The 15,385-nt window shown below is 46.3% G+C and overlaps 1 protein-coding gene across 5 annotated transcripts in view; it reads left to right on the plus strand.

Annotated features, from left to right (window-relative positions):
- fryl (furry homolog, like) overlaps window positions 1-15,385 on the plus strand; it is a 54,716-nt gene that overhangs the window by 34,573 nt on the left and 4,758 nt on the right. For 2 of the 5 annotated variants that reach the window (XM_087175847.1, XM_023413321.2), the window contains 20 exons: window positions 28-210; window positions 660-861; window positions 1,175-1,296; window positions 1,396-1,583; window positions 2,106-2,200; window positions 2,288-2,883; window positions 3,178-3,446; window positions 3,531-3,671; window positions 4,930-5,130; window positions 5,231-5,392; window positions 6,008-6,082; window positions 6,303-6,479; window positions 7,197-7,397; window positions 8,703-8,903; window positions 10,616-11,040; window positions 12,307-12,514; window positions 12,642-12,791; window positions 12,982-13,080; window positions 13,795-13,863; window positions 15,249-15,266. In XM_087175847.1, the coding sequence (XP_087031973.1) occupies window positions 28-210; window positions 660-861; window positions 1,175-1,296; window positions 1,396-1,583; window positions 2,106-2,200; window positions 2,288-2,883; window positions 3,178-3,446; window positions 3,531-3,671; window positions 4,930-5,130; window positions 5,231-5,392; window positions 6,008-6,082; window positions 6,303-6,479; window positions 7,197-7,397; window positions 8,703-8,903; window positions 10,616-11,040; window positions 12,307-12,514; window positions 12,642-12,791; window positions 12,982-13,080; window positions 13,795-13,863; window positions 15,249-15,266 (3,782 nt within the window). Of the gene's footprint in view, window positions 1-27; window positions 211-659; window positions 862-1,174; window positions 1,297-1,395; window positions 1,584-2,105; window positions 2,201-2,287; window positions 2,884-3,177; window positions 3,447-3,530; window positions 3,672-4,929; window positions 5,131-5,230; window positions 5,393-6,007; window positions 6,119-6,302; window positions 6,480-7,196; window positions 7,398-8,702; window positions 8,904-10,615; window positions 11,041-12,306; window positions 12,515-12,641; window positions 12,792-12,981; window positions 13,081-13,794; window positions 13,864-15,248; window positions 15,267-15,385 lie in introns of all 5 variants that reach the window. The other 3 variants (XM_087175848.1, XM_087175846.1, XM_087175849.1) reach the window with 3 other exon arrangements.

Raw genomic sequence — 15,385 nt, forward strand, 5'->3', positions numbered from 1 at the left:
CCCTTTGTCTTTTCCGTTTTCTTCCAGGGTTTGATCACCAGCACCCGGAGGTCTACGAGCACTGCAAACGTCTACTGCTTCACCTGCTGGTGGTCCAGGGAGCTAATAGCAGCGTTCAGTCTGTGGCTATGGTGCTTTTACGCAACAGAGACTACAATGATCCGAGGGTCCTGACTGTGAAACCAGCAGCTCCAGAGTTCAGCCTCACAGGTCAGTTCTGCTCTGGAGAGAAATGAGACTCGGAGAACTGTTGTTGTTTAATGATTCCCCACCAGCTGAAGGCTTACTGTTTTTGTTATTGTATATGGAGCGAAAGTAACAGAAATACTGCACAGAGTCATTTGTTGTATTGCCAAGGCAGGTCACTGGGTGGCAGCAACGATCTAGGTCTCTAGAGTCAGGTTTCCCTGTCACAGACTGTTAAATTTAAACTACCAAGTCCCACTGAACTCCCAGTGACACCCTGCTTAGAAACCAGCAGCATCATAAAACACCACATGAATAAATGAACTCAAGTTTGTCACATGAAAAAACAGTGAAAGCTTCATTATCTGCTAAAATCACGTTAAAATATCATGAAGGAGGAAGCATTTCCTCGAGATTCCTACAAAGCCGCGCGGCTCGATGCGTACGATAACGTGTGTCGCTTGTTCCTGTAGGCGTTCAGGAGTTGTTGCCGGACTGTCAGCCGTCACCCATGACGGACTCCGGCCTCAGCTCGAGCTCCACGTCCTCCAGCATAAGTCTCGGGGCGGGGGGGACCGCTCTGTCCCACCTCTCCCCCACACTCCTCAGTGAGGTGGATGTCACTGCTGAACAGGACGAGAAGGCCAAAGCGCTCATCGAGTTCATCACATCGAGGTGAGAAGAGCTTCTTTCATTCAATTGAAAAATAACTTCACATTTAAACTCGTCACTTCGTGTTGCTGACTAACTCACATGCTCAGTTTGCGTCAGTATTAACCGCTGAGATGTATCGGCACGCTTGTACCACGTCACTCACTCTGTTCAACTGTTTGCTTTCATGCTTCCAGCAGTGTCTGACAGGATTGGGGTATTTTTTTTTAACTTTGCATGGGTTTGAGTTTGGGGTTGGTGTCATAGTGGCTCCTTTTGCCTGGTGTGATTCTGTAACGGGTCACGGCGCCTGATGTGTGTTGCTCTCGTCTTGTAGAAAGAGGGGCCCGCTCTGGAACCACGAGGATGTGTCACCAAAGAACCCAAACATCAAGAGCGCTGACCAGCTGAGTGTTTTTGTCAGACACGTCGTGACTGTCTTCAAACATTCCCAGTCAGGTCAGTTTGGTTCGTAGCTACTAATATCAGCCTGCAGCTACAGGTATAGTTTGGGTGGCTTTATCATATTCACCTGTGTGTGCACACGCCTCCCTTCAGGTTTCCAGCTGGAGTCGTTGCTGAGTGAAGTAGCTCTGCAAACCGCTCTGTCTTGTCCTTCCCGCCACTACGCTGGACGCTCATTCCAGATTTTCAGGGCTCTCAAACAACCTCTGACTCCTGCGACGCTGTCTGACATTCTGTCTCGACTGGTGGAGACTGTGGGTGACCCGGGAGAGGAGGCTCAGGTCAGAACATCAGTGACACGGTTCTCTCATATGCAACAGGAAACGCTGTCGGTCAATTCACTTAGATGCTGAATGTTCTTAACATTTGTCTCTGTAGGTTCATCTCCAGCAGTCAAGATATTTTAAATGTTTAAATGTATAGAATCATTTTGCATTTTTACTAGAGCTAGAACTGATACTTTGCTGAGACTTTGCTTTCACTTATATTATAATATTAGAAGTTAGTAAAACAGGTGTTTTTCTCACACATGGTAACAAAGGTCTTTATGTTTAAGTGCAGGTTGAAGTGTGAACACATCTAAACTTTTTCTGTCTGTATGAAGTAAAACATTTGACCTGCTTTTAAAGCCAGTTGTCGTCACATTGTCTGATACAGTAGATCAGACATTTCCTCAGAACAGCACGGGTCAATTTAAAGGTCAAATTAGCTTTATGTGATGATGACAGGACGTAGGCTGCAGGTACAGAAGAGTCATCTGTTTCTCCTTTACTGACGCGGCTGCTGGTGTTTTTCCTCTCCAGGGTTTTGTCATTGAACTGCTCCTGACGCTGGAGTCGGGCATTGACACGCTTGCGGACACAGTCAAAAACTACGACCTCCTCACTGCCTTAGCACAGTAAGTCCTTCTCCTCACAGCCTCGCTAATAACTTCACTATGTGTTACCAGTTCTCATTTACAAACTTTTTTTTATTTCTTTAACAGAACCTCTCCTCGTGATCACTTGTTGGGGCCTAAGTTTGCCGCCAACAGGAAGAGCACGGGCCAGCTGAACCTGAACAGCGGCGGTCTGTTCCATAACGCCCACACTCGCAGCAACTCTCTGCGCGCGAGCCTGATGGGCGAACGAAAGGGCGACAGACGCAGGAGCAACACCCTGGACGTAGCCGACCGGCTCGGCGGTAGCCACGGAAACCTGGCGCGTACGCGGAGCTTATCATCACTGGGTGGGGGAGGGGGCCAGGGGGGGGACGCCATCCCCCCCGTGGACCCTTCGAATCTGATGGCCACCGTGTTCTGGATCGCCGCATCGTTGCTGGAGTCGGACTACGAGTTCGAGTACCTGCTGGCGCTGCGGCTGCTGAACAAGCTGCTGGGCCAGCTGCCTCTGGATCGCCCCGACAGCAGAGAGCGTCTGGAGAAGGTCCAGGCCAAGCTGAAGTGGTACAGCTTCCCTGGCCTTCTGCAGCTCTTCCTGAAGGGTTTCACCTCCGCTTCCACTCAGGAGCTCACCATCCACCTGCTCAGCAAACTCATCAGTGTCTCCAGACATACGCTGGTAGACCCTTCACAAGTGGCAGGTGAGCGTGTATGAGAGTCCCCGCTGCTCCCCATGGACTTGTTGTTGTGTTTTTGTATTTTAAAAAATCAATGTTAATCATGCAAAAAAATAGTGTGCTGATAACTAATGTGTTTGTGAGTCAGGAAGTAAATTAAATTTGAAATTAGACACCGTATTATAACCCTGACACCTCGTTGTCTTCCTTTACATTTAGTGCGTTTCTGTCACGTTGACTTTACCTTTAACTTCAAATGATATCTTTGCTCTAGATTTCATGTCTAAGTACGTGACGCCTGACGTTGTCTGTCTCCAGGTTTTCCTTTGAATATCCTGTGCCTCCTACCACACCTCATCCAGCACTTTGACAGCCCTACTCCTTTCTGCAAGGAGACGGCTGATAAAATAGCCAAGGTGTGCGCAGACGAGAAGTCGGCCACGCTCTCCAACCTGGCTCACATGATGAGCCTCTACAGCACACACAGCTACTCCCGCGACTGCACCAACTGGATCAACGTGGTCTGTCGCTACCTCCACGATGCCTTTGCTGAGATAACCTTGAACCTGGTCACGTACCTGGCTGAGGTATGCAACACGAGGATCAAACTTGTCGCTGTTAGTCACATATGGTAAGATCACACCGGTAATGTGTCCATCTCTGTCTCTCAGTTGCTGGAAAAGGGCCTTCCCAGCATGCAGCAGTCCCTGCTGCAGATCATCTACAGCCTGCTGAGTCATATTGACCTATCAGCAGCCCCCGTCAAACAGTTCAACCTGGAGATCATGAAGATCATCGGCAAATATGTTCAGGTGAGAATTCACCACCTTCTAGTTTAATATCTCACTCACTGCTGTGCAAGTTACCTGATAAATATTATCAGGTGTTTTTTTCTTATTTGCTCAATAAATTAATGAGTAGAGAAAAAAATTACTTATGTAGAAAATATATGTAATAAATACTCCTCATACACCACTTGGCTGCAAATATGTGTTATAATAGTTGGTGAGACAAAACCGATCGGACCAGTGAACTTTAATTTACCTGGGACGTACCACATGTCGGTCTTTAAGAACAGAGTGTGTGTTTCTCTAACATGAAGCTCCATGAGCTAAACAGCTAAGAAAACTTCTGAGGCTGTTTTTAAAGTTTAATTTCCGGCACCAATGAAATTACTGACATGATCAGACACTCGTCCCTTTACCCTGCAGACATTGTTATTTTCAGTTAGAAAACACAGGTCGACCTAATAGACAGGCTGCTCATAAATTACTTATCATGGGTTCCTGTGTGTTTGTGCCCCACAGACTTTTCTGTTTCAGCTGCTCAGAGTTTGTATTGAGCTAACACCAATAAAAATGTTATAAAGGAATGATTGAATTTTCTTTTTACTGTAAGTGTTGTAATATTGGGCCCCGACAATTATTACATTATGGATAAGAAGAGTTATGTTCATTTTTTTGCTGCTGGGCCAGTGAGAGTTTACGAGGTGCCAGTAAAACACGGATCTACTTTTGGTCAGTTTCATGTTTGGTTGGACGCTGCGGGGCGCAGCCTATTTTCATATACAGCCTGATGTATGTGAACACTGGGATGATCTGGTCTATAAATAGCAGCACAATTGAGAATAAGACAGAATAACGTATCTGAGGGTCATTGTTAAGAGGTCTCTTTATGCAGCCACAGCTCTTTATGGAAGCCTTTCACCCAGGGCTCTTTATGCTTCTCACTTCACTCAGCTGCTTCTCCCTGCTGTTATATCATTATTGCCTCAGGCCGACTCTGTACTGGTTTACTACCAGAGCCGCCTTGTGTAGAACGCATTGTATTTGTGCGTAAACAGTATTCCAGCACATGTGCACTGGTGTGCATGGCGAGTTGTATTCGTTGGCTCGTCCTTTCACATGAACGAAGGCCATAGCTGATAGCCACAGAGTCTGTAGCTGCTGTGTGTGGGGGGTTATTTGGTTTCCTGAGGCAAATTTCACATTCATGCATTCTAGAGAAACGTCCTACGCAGCCTGATATCTCACAGTGGGATCATTATGTTTCTGTGTTTGTGTTTCACAGAGCCCACACTGGAAGGAGGCCCAAAACATTCTGAAGCTGGTGGTGTCTCGCTCGGCCAGCCTCGTCGTTCCAGATGACGTGCAGCGCTCCTACAGCACAGAGTCCTGCGGCTCTCCAGAAATCGCCTTTACGCGCATATTCAACAACTCTTCCAAAGAGCTGCCCGGCAAGACTCTAGACTTCCACTTTGACATCTCGGAGGTCAGTGGCTGCCGCTGTATCTGCTCGCACCTCATTGCTTTCACTTTGAGGGTGTTCTTTGTAGTCTTTCATTGCTAACTGGTGTTATTCGACTTCATAGACGCCGATCATAGGGCATAAATATGGTGACCAGCGTACTGCAGCGGGCCGGAACGGAAAGCCGCAGGTGATTGCTGTAACCCGGAGTACCTCCTCCACGTCGTCCGGCTCCAACTCCAACGGTCTGGTGCCAGTAAGCTGGAAGAGACCTCAACTCTCCCAGGTACTTGCTCAAACAGACACAAGGCACCCAACACTGTGCACTAACTCAAACCAGAGGGTGGGAGGCAGCACCGTTCAAGGAGAAGCTTCACCGGATCCATCCACCTTTATTAGATCTGATATGTGCTCAGAATCACCAATACAGCCAACAAAACTATTTATCTTCACAGAAACTCAATGGATCCCAAACAGAGACAGAATCTAAAACAAACTGCTGAACAAACTTCACTATTCTACCTGCAGCTTTGTATTTTGAACCCACGTATAAAAACACACTGATTTTAATAATCCTACATTGTCAGAATTACTTCACTGTGGTACAATATTCTCACAGAAACAGGAATATAAATCTAATAATATAAATAAAGTTTCTGTTTTTATCACGGACCACACATGGCTGTGGTTTGACAAGTGAAATATGATCCACTTAAACAAACACCGTAAACAAAGCAAATAGTTTAATAATGTTGAAGAATTGTGTTTATTTCACTCTTACTCTCTCACTCCGTGTTGCTGTGGTGGCGTTGGACTCTGAAGACGCTGTGCACAATCTACAGTGTGCGTCAGAATTTGTACAGAAAGTACAACAGGTTTTCTCCGTTTGTTCTTTTTACAGAGACGAACCAGAGAGCGGCTGATGAACGTCCTGTCGTTATGTGGCCCAGAGTCTGGCATTCCCAAAAATCCATCTGTAAGACTCCTCTCCTACTCTAAAGCCTCAGACAAGGTCTCTGTAAATTCCCTGTTAAGAATACCGCTGCTGGTATCTTCTCTTTGTGTTGTTGTTAATTGTGGTTGATTTTTGTTTGAATAGTGTGTTTTTTTATTTATTTATTATTATTTTTTATGGACATACAACAATCGTATTTTACTCTCTGACTACAAAGACTCTTTCCCTCCATCCTGTGCAGGTGGTGTTCTCATCCAGTGAGGACCTGGACTCTGCGGACCAGCAGACCAGCCTCATACCCACAGTGGAGGAGGTGGTCAGAGAGGAGGAGGTGCAGGGGGAGGATACAGGCAGTGAGCAGCAGTTTGGTGTCTTCAAGGACTTTGACTTCTTAGATGTGGAGTTGGAGGATGCTGAGGTAAGAATTTAACACACACGACGGAGCTTCTGTGGAAGTCCGGAAAGTAAGAAGATGTGTAAAAAAAAAACTGTAGTTTTTAGATTTTGATTAAAAGATAATATGTCGAGGTGGGTAGTAAAAGTATTTCCATACATCATCTTTAAAATATTACAGTTTCAAATCCACTCCGCTCAGTTCTGTCACTCTCTTACCACTACTCTCAACCACACACGATATTTTGTTCCAGTTTAACAAGATTAATGTCTTGTTTGTCCCACTTGTTTTGTCCTGACTTGCTGTAGTAGGAACATGTCTGTTTTTCTAACCGTCTTAAGTCTACTAACACACGTATTCCTTCTCTTCTCTTGCCACAAGGAGCTGCAGGTAAGTGTGAGGGTCGGAGAGCTTGTCAGAGAGGCTGCTCTCTGCTGGGCCCTGCTGTCTCTGTGTGTCGTCACTAAATGAAGTGCTGTAGTGCTCCTTGATTTGAAATCACTGCTACTCTGGTTGTTTACTTTTATAGCTGTAGAATGTTGCATCACATGCCATCCTAAAATAATTTCACCCACTCTCATGAGTTCATGTTATTATTTATTTATTTATATATTTTTTTTTCTAAGTTGTGGATTGTAATCTGTCTGTCTTGTGCTTTGTTTCCTTGTTTTGTAAAAATCCGCCCCCCCCAAACGCTGCCGTTTTCTGTGTCTTACTGCTTTTGTCCGGGTCGTCCTGCAGGGGGAGAGCATGGACAACTTCAACTGGGGGGTGCGTCGCCGCTCCCTGGAGAGCATGGACAAAGGGGACACGCCGTCTCTGCAGGAGTGCCAGTACACGGGCAGCACGCCGAGCCTCAACCTCACCAACCACGAGGACACAGACGAATCATCTGAGGAGGAGGTACTGAGTGCTAGCCAGATTCTCACCCGCTCTGGCCTTGTAAGTCTCACTCTAATCAGGGTCCCCCCTCCCCCCTCCCCTCCTCCTCCTCCCACCCAACCCACCATGCTCCTCACACAGCCCGCTGGCATGGTGTGCGTGTGTGTGTGTGCGTACTGAGCTGGACCTGCTGCCAGTGTGGACGGGGGCTAGATGCTTGCTTCTTCGCTGGTGGTAGACGCCCCCCCTCCCCCCTTCAAACCTTAGCCCAGTCCCTCCACCTCTGACAGCTACATTAATGCTACTGTCCTTTCTTTACATTAGTTTTTATTTTTACAGTAGGTAAGTACAGTGTAGGAAAATACAAAATAAAAATGTGTTCACTTCACATTAACTCAAGGTAAATCATTAATAATTGATTTATTTAAAGAGAATCTTCTTTTTTTTCCTATAATTTAATAAAATTCCAATAAAAAATATAAAGAAAGTATAAAATAAAACCAGTGTCAGAATAACAGCATGATCCTTTAACTGTCCAGCTGCTCGTCTCTAACTCTTCTTTGCTTTGTTTCGCTTCATAAGCAAGATCTTATCCAAAGCTGCTGCAGTGGTTCCATTAATACAGAAATGCTTTCCCTCAGTCTAACGGGGACGCTCTCTTTGTCTCTTCCTCTGCTCTTCTTGACCTTGGTAGTGCATGGTGAGAGAATGAGCTTTTGCCCCAAAAATGTTTTCTTGTCATTCAGTTTTATATTGTGTAACGTTTAGAAAAAGTTGAGCATGCAGCATCGACGTGTCGTTTAAACAGAATTCTGGAAAAGTGAAATGAATTAATATTTTTGACGTTGGCATGATCTAATTTATTTTTTATTTCTTTGCCTGAAGTAATTTTAAAGCTCTAAATCAATTGAAAGGAGGACTAAACTGACTAAACATGCACTGATACAGAAACAGGTGTAATGTAATACTTTTTGTTGTGGAGCAACACAAACGAACCTGGAAAGAGTCAGTTATACAAAAGTTAATTCAGTATTAATTCTACACGACAACAAGCTCATAATGAACAAAGTTCTAAACTGATCACCAGCTGTAATATGATTAATAATGAGAGTTAACTGTCTATGAACATATTAAACCCAGCACATGATTGAAGTATGTTACACCTGCAGGAAGGTCGTGTTGAGTCATGTGAAGATTACATATTAACTGTATTGAGAAATGTTCCTAAAGTACGTCTTGCTCAGCCTCAGTGTACTTTTAATAAAGGTGTGTATCAAACCAGACGACCTCTAATACAATCTGAATCGTGTTTATGTTGATGTCCCAGCAGAGACGCTAACCGCTCCTCTTATATTTCTCCTCCAGCTGAACAGTGACTCTGCTACAGACGACACGGCGTCCAACCATGTGGACTCTTTACAACAGTCTCAAGAATCGTCCAGCAGTGCACTGACTGAGGAGGCAACTGTCCTGCCCTCCCTGCCCTCCCTGCCCTCCCTACCTCGGCTGGATAGCCCCATTTTGGAGATGGCCCACTCAGACAGCACCAGCAGCCAGCTGCCTGAGGTGCGATCAATCGGGAGCAGCAATAAAATGTGGTGCACGGGTGCTTTCTAGCTTGTCTTTTTCTTTCCCTTCTCGCCTTTATCTGCTTCTGCTGTACTTTTGGGCTTGTCTGTCGCTGAGACGGAGGATCAGCTGCCTTCGGTTGGACGGGGGTAAAAGTGCTGGTTCTGTAATTGTGTCCGTCTGCTCTCGGGTTAAGACATCGTGGGTTTGCCTTTGCTGCTTCTGACTCCTTCCACCACTGCTTGCTTTGTTGCTCTGGGTGTGGGTGCTGGAGGGTTAGCCCTTGCCTCCTTACTAGCTACGTTGTGCGGCTTGCATGTGTGATTTGGGGGAGAGATGAAAAACCAAAGCTCACCTCAGGTCAGCTGTTACTGCTCACCTCCAATAACTCAGCCACTGACCATTCCGACTAAATCCACCATTAAAAACTTGTGAAATGGACACCATCTCCTTTATCTTCACCAAATGCATGTGTGAGTATGAGTCCGTTGCAAGTGGTATGTTAACTTTACATGTGCGGTTAACTGAAAACTCCTTTAATCTGCTACCATATTAACAAGCCATAGCTTTTCTTGTGATGAACAGCTTTACTACCTACTGCTACTGACATTTATCACTTATACTAACAATGGTGAGTATGTGATGTTGTACAAGATTTGCATTTGAAGGTGCAGTGTGGGAATGGCAGAGTTTAAGTAGCCTGATCTTTTACCTTCAAATATAGGAGTAGCCTCAGCTCATACATATATTTATATGTCACTGCTCCTACACGACAGTTCGCTGTACACACTGACTGAATGTAACTTTCTAGGAACTACATCTAGCCAGTCGTCTCAATGTCATTCCAAGGACATCTCCTCCATCACGGCCCCAGCTCTTAGTCTAATGAGCCTGAGATAAAACCATCAATACTCTTACTCATTCCCTCCCAGGATGGCCACGACCACTTCTAAAAGCTTTCTGTAATATAGCCGCTGTCTCTGTGATGTACTGGCTGCCTGCCACACTCTCCTAATGCATTAGACTTTTAAATAAATAAATAAAATAAATAAATTAAAAAACAAGGCAGGAAAAAACCAAGCGCTCTTAATTAGAGTCTGAGTTTCAGTATTTCCTGTGACTGGTCTGATGCTCATGTAGTCAAACGTGAATGTATTCAGGTTGTATTATAAAACGATGTTTGGTGAAGTTGTTACGTCACGGACGGAGCCCCATCATTTACACGTGTTGATGGAGCGCAGGTCGTAAATCAGTCGGTGTGCGTCAGAGGAGTGAGGCGGCAGGCGGATGAGATGTGTACACTCTGTCATTTTACCACCATGCTACTGTTTTATTAGCATCCAGGTCAAGTTTTTAACAGCAGTTCAGTGACAGAGTGATATTGGCTCCTGTTTATTGATTCTTTTTCTTTTAATTTCTCACGAGAGACGTTAGTGTAGAGAGCGATCTGCCAGGATGTGAGCGTCGTAGAAAATCCCTCTGGAATGATTGAAACTAATATGTATTCTTAAGTGGAGGCCGTAGCCGTCCTAATTCAGGCTATTGAAAGGTTAAACAGTGAATCTCTGTTCTCCAGTTGACATTAAGGGACCATGTTGTCATGACAACCAAGTAATTTAACTGTTAGAAAAAGGGGGGAAAAAAAGGGATTATAATGTGTAATCACCTGCCCAGCTGCACCTGAGCCCCCGTCTGGCTTCTCGTTACAGGACGCTGTGAGCGTGACGGCGGCGGACGAGCTGAGCAGCAGTGTGAGTGAGGACACGGGGTTTTGCAGCGCCCCCCCTCTGCCCTCTGACCCGCCGGAGCTGTGTGACCTCCCCGACTCGCAGGATCCTCAAGACTCTCAGGACCCCCAAGAGACCCAGGACCCTCAGGAAGACCTGGATCCAGCCCCCCCTCCCCCGCTGGCCATAGACACTCCGCCGGGGTCCCTCTGTGAGGAGGACTCCCAGACGGTCCTGCCTCTGTCTCTGCCCCTGCCCCTGCCCATGCCCCCTGAGACAAAGCCGGATCCAGATCCAGACCCGGACAGCACCTGTGGCTCCGTGTGGGAGGAGGATGTGACGCAAGCGCTGAAGGAGCTGGATGAGCGCTGCGAGGAGGAGGAGGCTGACTTCTCTGGCATGTCCAGGTAAGTGGATCAAACTTACGGATCAGAGAAAATGCCGGATGCACACGAGTCATGTTTTCACACATTTAGTGAGAACTGTTGACAGGTTCAGGTCAGCTGTGAGAAATGCAGCTTTTTTTTAGTGTACATGTCTCAGTGTGGAGGACACCACACTGAGACTGACCTCTAAAACCAGTTCAGTCTTATTGAACTGTCACTTAAAAGTTATTTCATTTTCAGTTTCTATTGTGATAAAAATCATATCTGTTGATCAGAGAATAGTTACAGTATCATGGCTAGTCTAGTTTGTGTGAGATGAAGGTCTTTGAGATGGTGTGATGGGCAGTTCCTTCCTTGGCATGGATCCCTGGTGGGGTGGGACTGTGAAGGTGGGCCAGGGGGGGCTGGCTCCAGTCCACTTCTAAACAATTCCTCTTGAAGGTGGGCCAATTCTCACTGGAGGACAGCTGTAAAGTTAAAGGTTTTAAACTAGCCTCAATATGAAGAAGCAATGCTGAACAAACACGTAGACACACACACACACACATGCACGGTCAGTCATTTAGCTATAACTGGTGGACATCAGTGTACAGCTACACACTAAACCGCTGAATGTTTTTCTGTGTATGAGGATTTCTGTGAGTGGGAGAGAGCAAGAGAAAAACAAGTCAGCAACATTCAGCCTTTGTGAGGTCGGGAGCTGGCTCTGTTTGGCAGAATGTGTGTATCTGTCTGTGTGTGTAGATGTCTAGCTTGTATAGAGCTCTCTGCAGTCCTGTGTGGGATGGGAGTGCAGTGCGCTAGTGCTGTTAGCAGTTGCAGCACAGTCGTGCTGCAGACGAGGGGAGAGAGTAAGGGAAAGAGAAGCGAGAGTTGGGGTGAGGATGAGGACAGAGGCTGTGTCCGCTGCAGCGCTCGGCAGCGCAGGCTTTAGATACTTATATTCTGTCTGCTTCTTCAGGCTGTTTGGTCCGACTGGCCTGTGAGTATCCGCTGTACGTGTGTGTGGGAGAGAGAGAGGGAGAGAGAGAGAGATGTTCGCATGATGCTAAAATGCTAATAGCTCATATGTTGTTATTGTGCCAGAGCACTGCAGTAGGTTAGAGCTCTCAATATACTGCAGCAAAACCTGCAGAGAGGGAGGCAGAGATCCAGCGACGTGAGGTTGTTTACTTGCAGCGAGTGACGGCGAGCATGTGTGTGTGTTTACATTTGTCCTTCAGTGAAGACTTAGGGGAGTGTAGATCATGACAGACTGGAGCTTATTGGCCCCCGTGTGTGTTTCAGTCAAGATGAAGGTGACGCAGACTGCTTCCCAGAGATCCAGGCCTCTCCGCCCCCTTCGCCCTTCCTCTCTGCCATCCTGGCAGCATTCCAGCCTGTTGCCTATGACAATGAGGAAGATGCTTGGCGTTGCCATGTCAACCAGATGTTGTCGGATACAGATGGCTCCTCTGCTGTTTACACGTTCCACGTGTTCTCCCGACTGTTTCAGGTACATGCAGACTAAATGCTTTTTTCTGGCTGTTTCTTCTTTGTTGCGTCTACAGTCTTGTTTACCAGTGAATGATCTCAGAGTTTTTCTTCCTTTTCTTTTAATTTCACATCCTTGTTTACAACAGAGTATTCAGAGGAAATTTGGCTCCATCACACACGCATCTGTTCGCTTCCTTGGGGAAAGGCTCCAGCGAATGGGCAATCAGTTCCTCAGCTCCCTGGAAGTCATGACGTCTCGCTCTCAGTGTCCCACTGTGCTGCTGGACGCAGAGACGGTGAGGCAACAATCATCTTAAATTAAACTGATAAAGCGGGAATATTCAGTAACGTATCAAAAACAGCGCAGCATGCTGTGCATATTCCTTAATGTTTATCTGTGTCCTGCTGTAGATATTTCTGTCATGTACTGTGTATGTATTGGCTGTTGTGGGTTAATGTATGTGGTGTCCTGTCTTGCTGTTGTAGCTGGTCTCTTGTGGACTGTTGGAGACTCTGAAGTTTAGTGTGCTGGAGTTGCAGGAACACCTGGACACCTACAACGCCAAGAGAGAAGCAGCAGAGCTTGTAAGTCTCCAAGTATCTTCCACACTGATCACATCTGCTCTCTCACTCTCTCTGAAGCTGCTCCCTGAGGGCTCGTTGCCTCTCGTCCTCTGTGATTCTTGAGACTGCCACAACTGCAGTTTTAGCTGCCGCGTCAGGAAGTGTGGATGTAAGGAACTGTCTCATTATGGCGTCTCATCTCACGAGAGATGAGCTTAGGAAGCGTGTGTAAACTGCACCATGAAGAGCCGGGAGGACATAAAGACAAATAGCTGATGCTGAGGATAAGCCCCGGCGTGTCCCATCAGCGGGACGGACATTGAATCAGTGTTGGTGTATGAGTAGATTCAGCTGCTGTTAGTGTCTGCATCACTAGTGACATCCCCCTGCTGAAGGGTTTAAAAATAACCCTCAGCACTCCTAAATCAGTTAGAGCGGGCCGGGCACGAGAAGCTGTGAGGGGTGGGAGGAAAGGCCGAGGGGGGAGGGGAATGAAGGGAAGAGATGAGATTGGAGAGGGTTCTGGGATGCAGGGGTGCTAATTGAATGAGACGGCAATGGTCCCTGGAGGGCTAGATACTATCCCGCTCCCTGGAACAGGCCTTCTTTAATTCACTAAGTACAACACTCTTATTAAATCTCCTTCCTGTCCAACCTTTATTGTAAACACACACTCAGATGTAGATGCATACGTCCCTTCATCTGTATATGTTTTTTTCCTGTCTCACCCTGCAGTGGCTCGAGAACTGCAGGAAAACATTCGGGGACAAAGACAGCAACCAGCGACCCAACACTCACGCACAGGTAGGAGGAGACTTTGAGGAATCTTTGGAAAATGGTTTAAGAATGCAACTGACTGATGAGTGAAAGTTATAACCAGTGAGGTGAAATGAAATGGCATGTTTTTATCTGACACACACACACACACACACACTGTATAAATGTCTTGACCTGTGTTCTGCTTCGAGGGGAGAAAATATATTCAGCAGAATCACGACGACACGTCTTTGCATTCATTTGTTGGAATACTGTTTGGTGTCCATTCGCATTGACGGAGGACTCGTTTCCACGTGTTAAACAATAACGTCAGCTTTCAGTCACAGGCAGACGGTCACGATGACTAACAGCCTGCTGCACGGCGCAACAGCCACAGACTCTGAACAACGAGCCTCAGTATCTCCTCACGCTGACCCCTCCTCCTCACCGCCACGAGCACGTCTCGTCCTCGTCGAACGACCGAACACACAGATTAACCGATGAGTCCCTCGGCCGCAGCACGTTAAATAACACGTAAACTTACAGCTGCAGTTGGTTTACTTTATCTCTGCTGTCAATCAAACACACGCTGACACAACCCTCCAACCAGCTCACATTTCTCTTACTGACCTTAAAGACCTGTTTTTCTTCCTTTTGATAACAATTGGAAAAAAAAAAATATATATACATATATATATATTTTAACAATAATTTTCAAGGAGACATTGACTTTATCTTTGGCTGCAAAAAGAAATGACTGAATGTGATTTCAGTTGGACCTTAAAGGAAAATCTTTCGTCTTTGTTTTGCAGCAAGTTTAAATTTGTTTGGCTCGGTCGCCATAGAGATAATTAACTTAAATAGAAAGAAGAGAGATGAAAACTCAGAGACGGACATCCTGGTTTCCCGCTTCCTGCTCGGTCGTGTCTTCGCTTGGTCTCTCGCTTCGTCCCAGAGTTGTTGACACGTCCGCTGAGCTCCAGCTCCTCGCGCAGATCCGTGGATCTGATGCTCGCAGCTTCCCCTCGGTGTTTTCCACCCACAGAAGTGCTGTCAGGTTAAAACTGATGTTGCTGTTTTAAGTCTCAAGGGCAACACATTCAGAAGTCTTTGACTCCGCTCTCCTTCCCCCTCTCTCTCTCTCTCTTTCTCTCTCTCCGTTTCTCTCCTTCATCATACATGCTGAGTTTCTCGGGAGTGTAAAGGTTTCTGTTCGCGTGTTTGAGTTCCCTGATCCGAGTGAAAGGGGAGATGATAAACCGCCGCTCCTTGCCCATCAGGTCACTGTGTCTCAGCTGCCATGTTCACTAATTCTTGGTCTTTCTCTCCTTCTGTTTTGTTTGTTGTTGTTTTTGTGTGTGTGTGTGTGTGTGCGTGTGTGTGTGTGTGTGTGTGTGTATGTGTGTGTGCGACCTGCTCACCTTCTTGCTTAGCAAATGGAAAATCTAGCAGTAAGTGGTTCTCATATTATAGACTCTTTAATAATCATGACATCCGGACAAAACACTGACCATCTCATCTCTCTGTACATACCTTTACTGCTGACATCCACAGACTGCGCTCTGCAACC

Source organism: Seriola lalandi, unplaced genomic scaffold (assembly GCF_002814215.2).
Source record: "Seriola lalandi dorsalis isolate HSWRI2012SDOR001 ecotype SW California unplaced genomic scaffold, Sedor1 jcf7180002054511, whole genome shotgun sequence".
Lineage (NCBI taxonomy): Eukaryota > Metazoa > Chordata > Actinopteri > Carangiformes > Carangidae > Seriola > Seriola lalandi.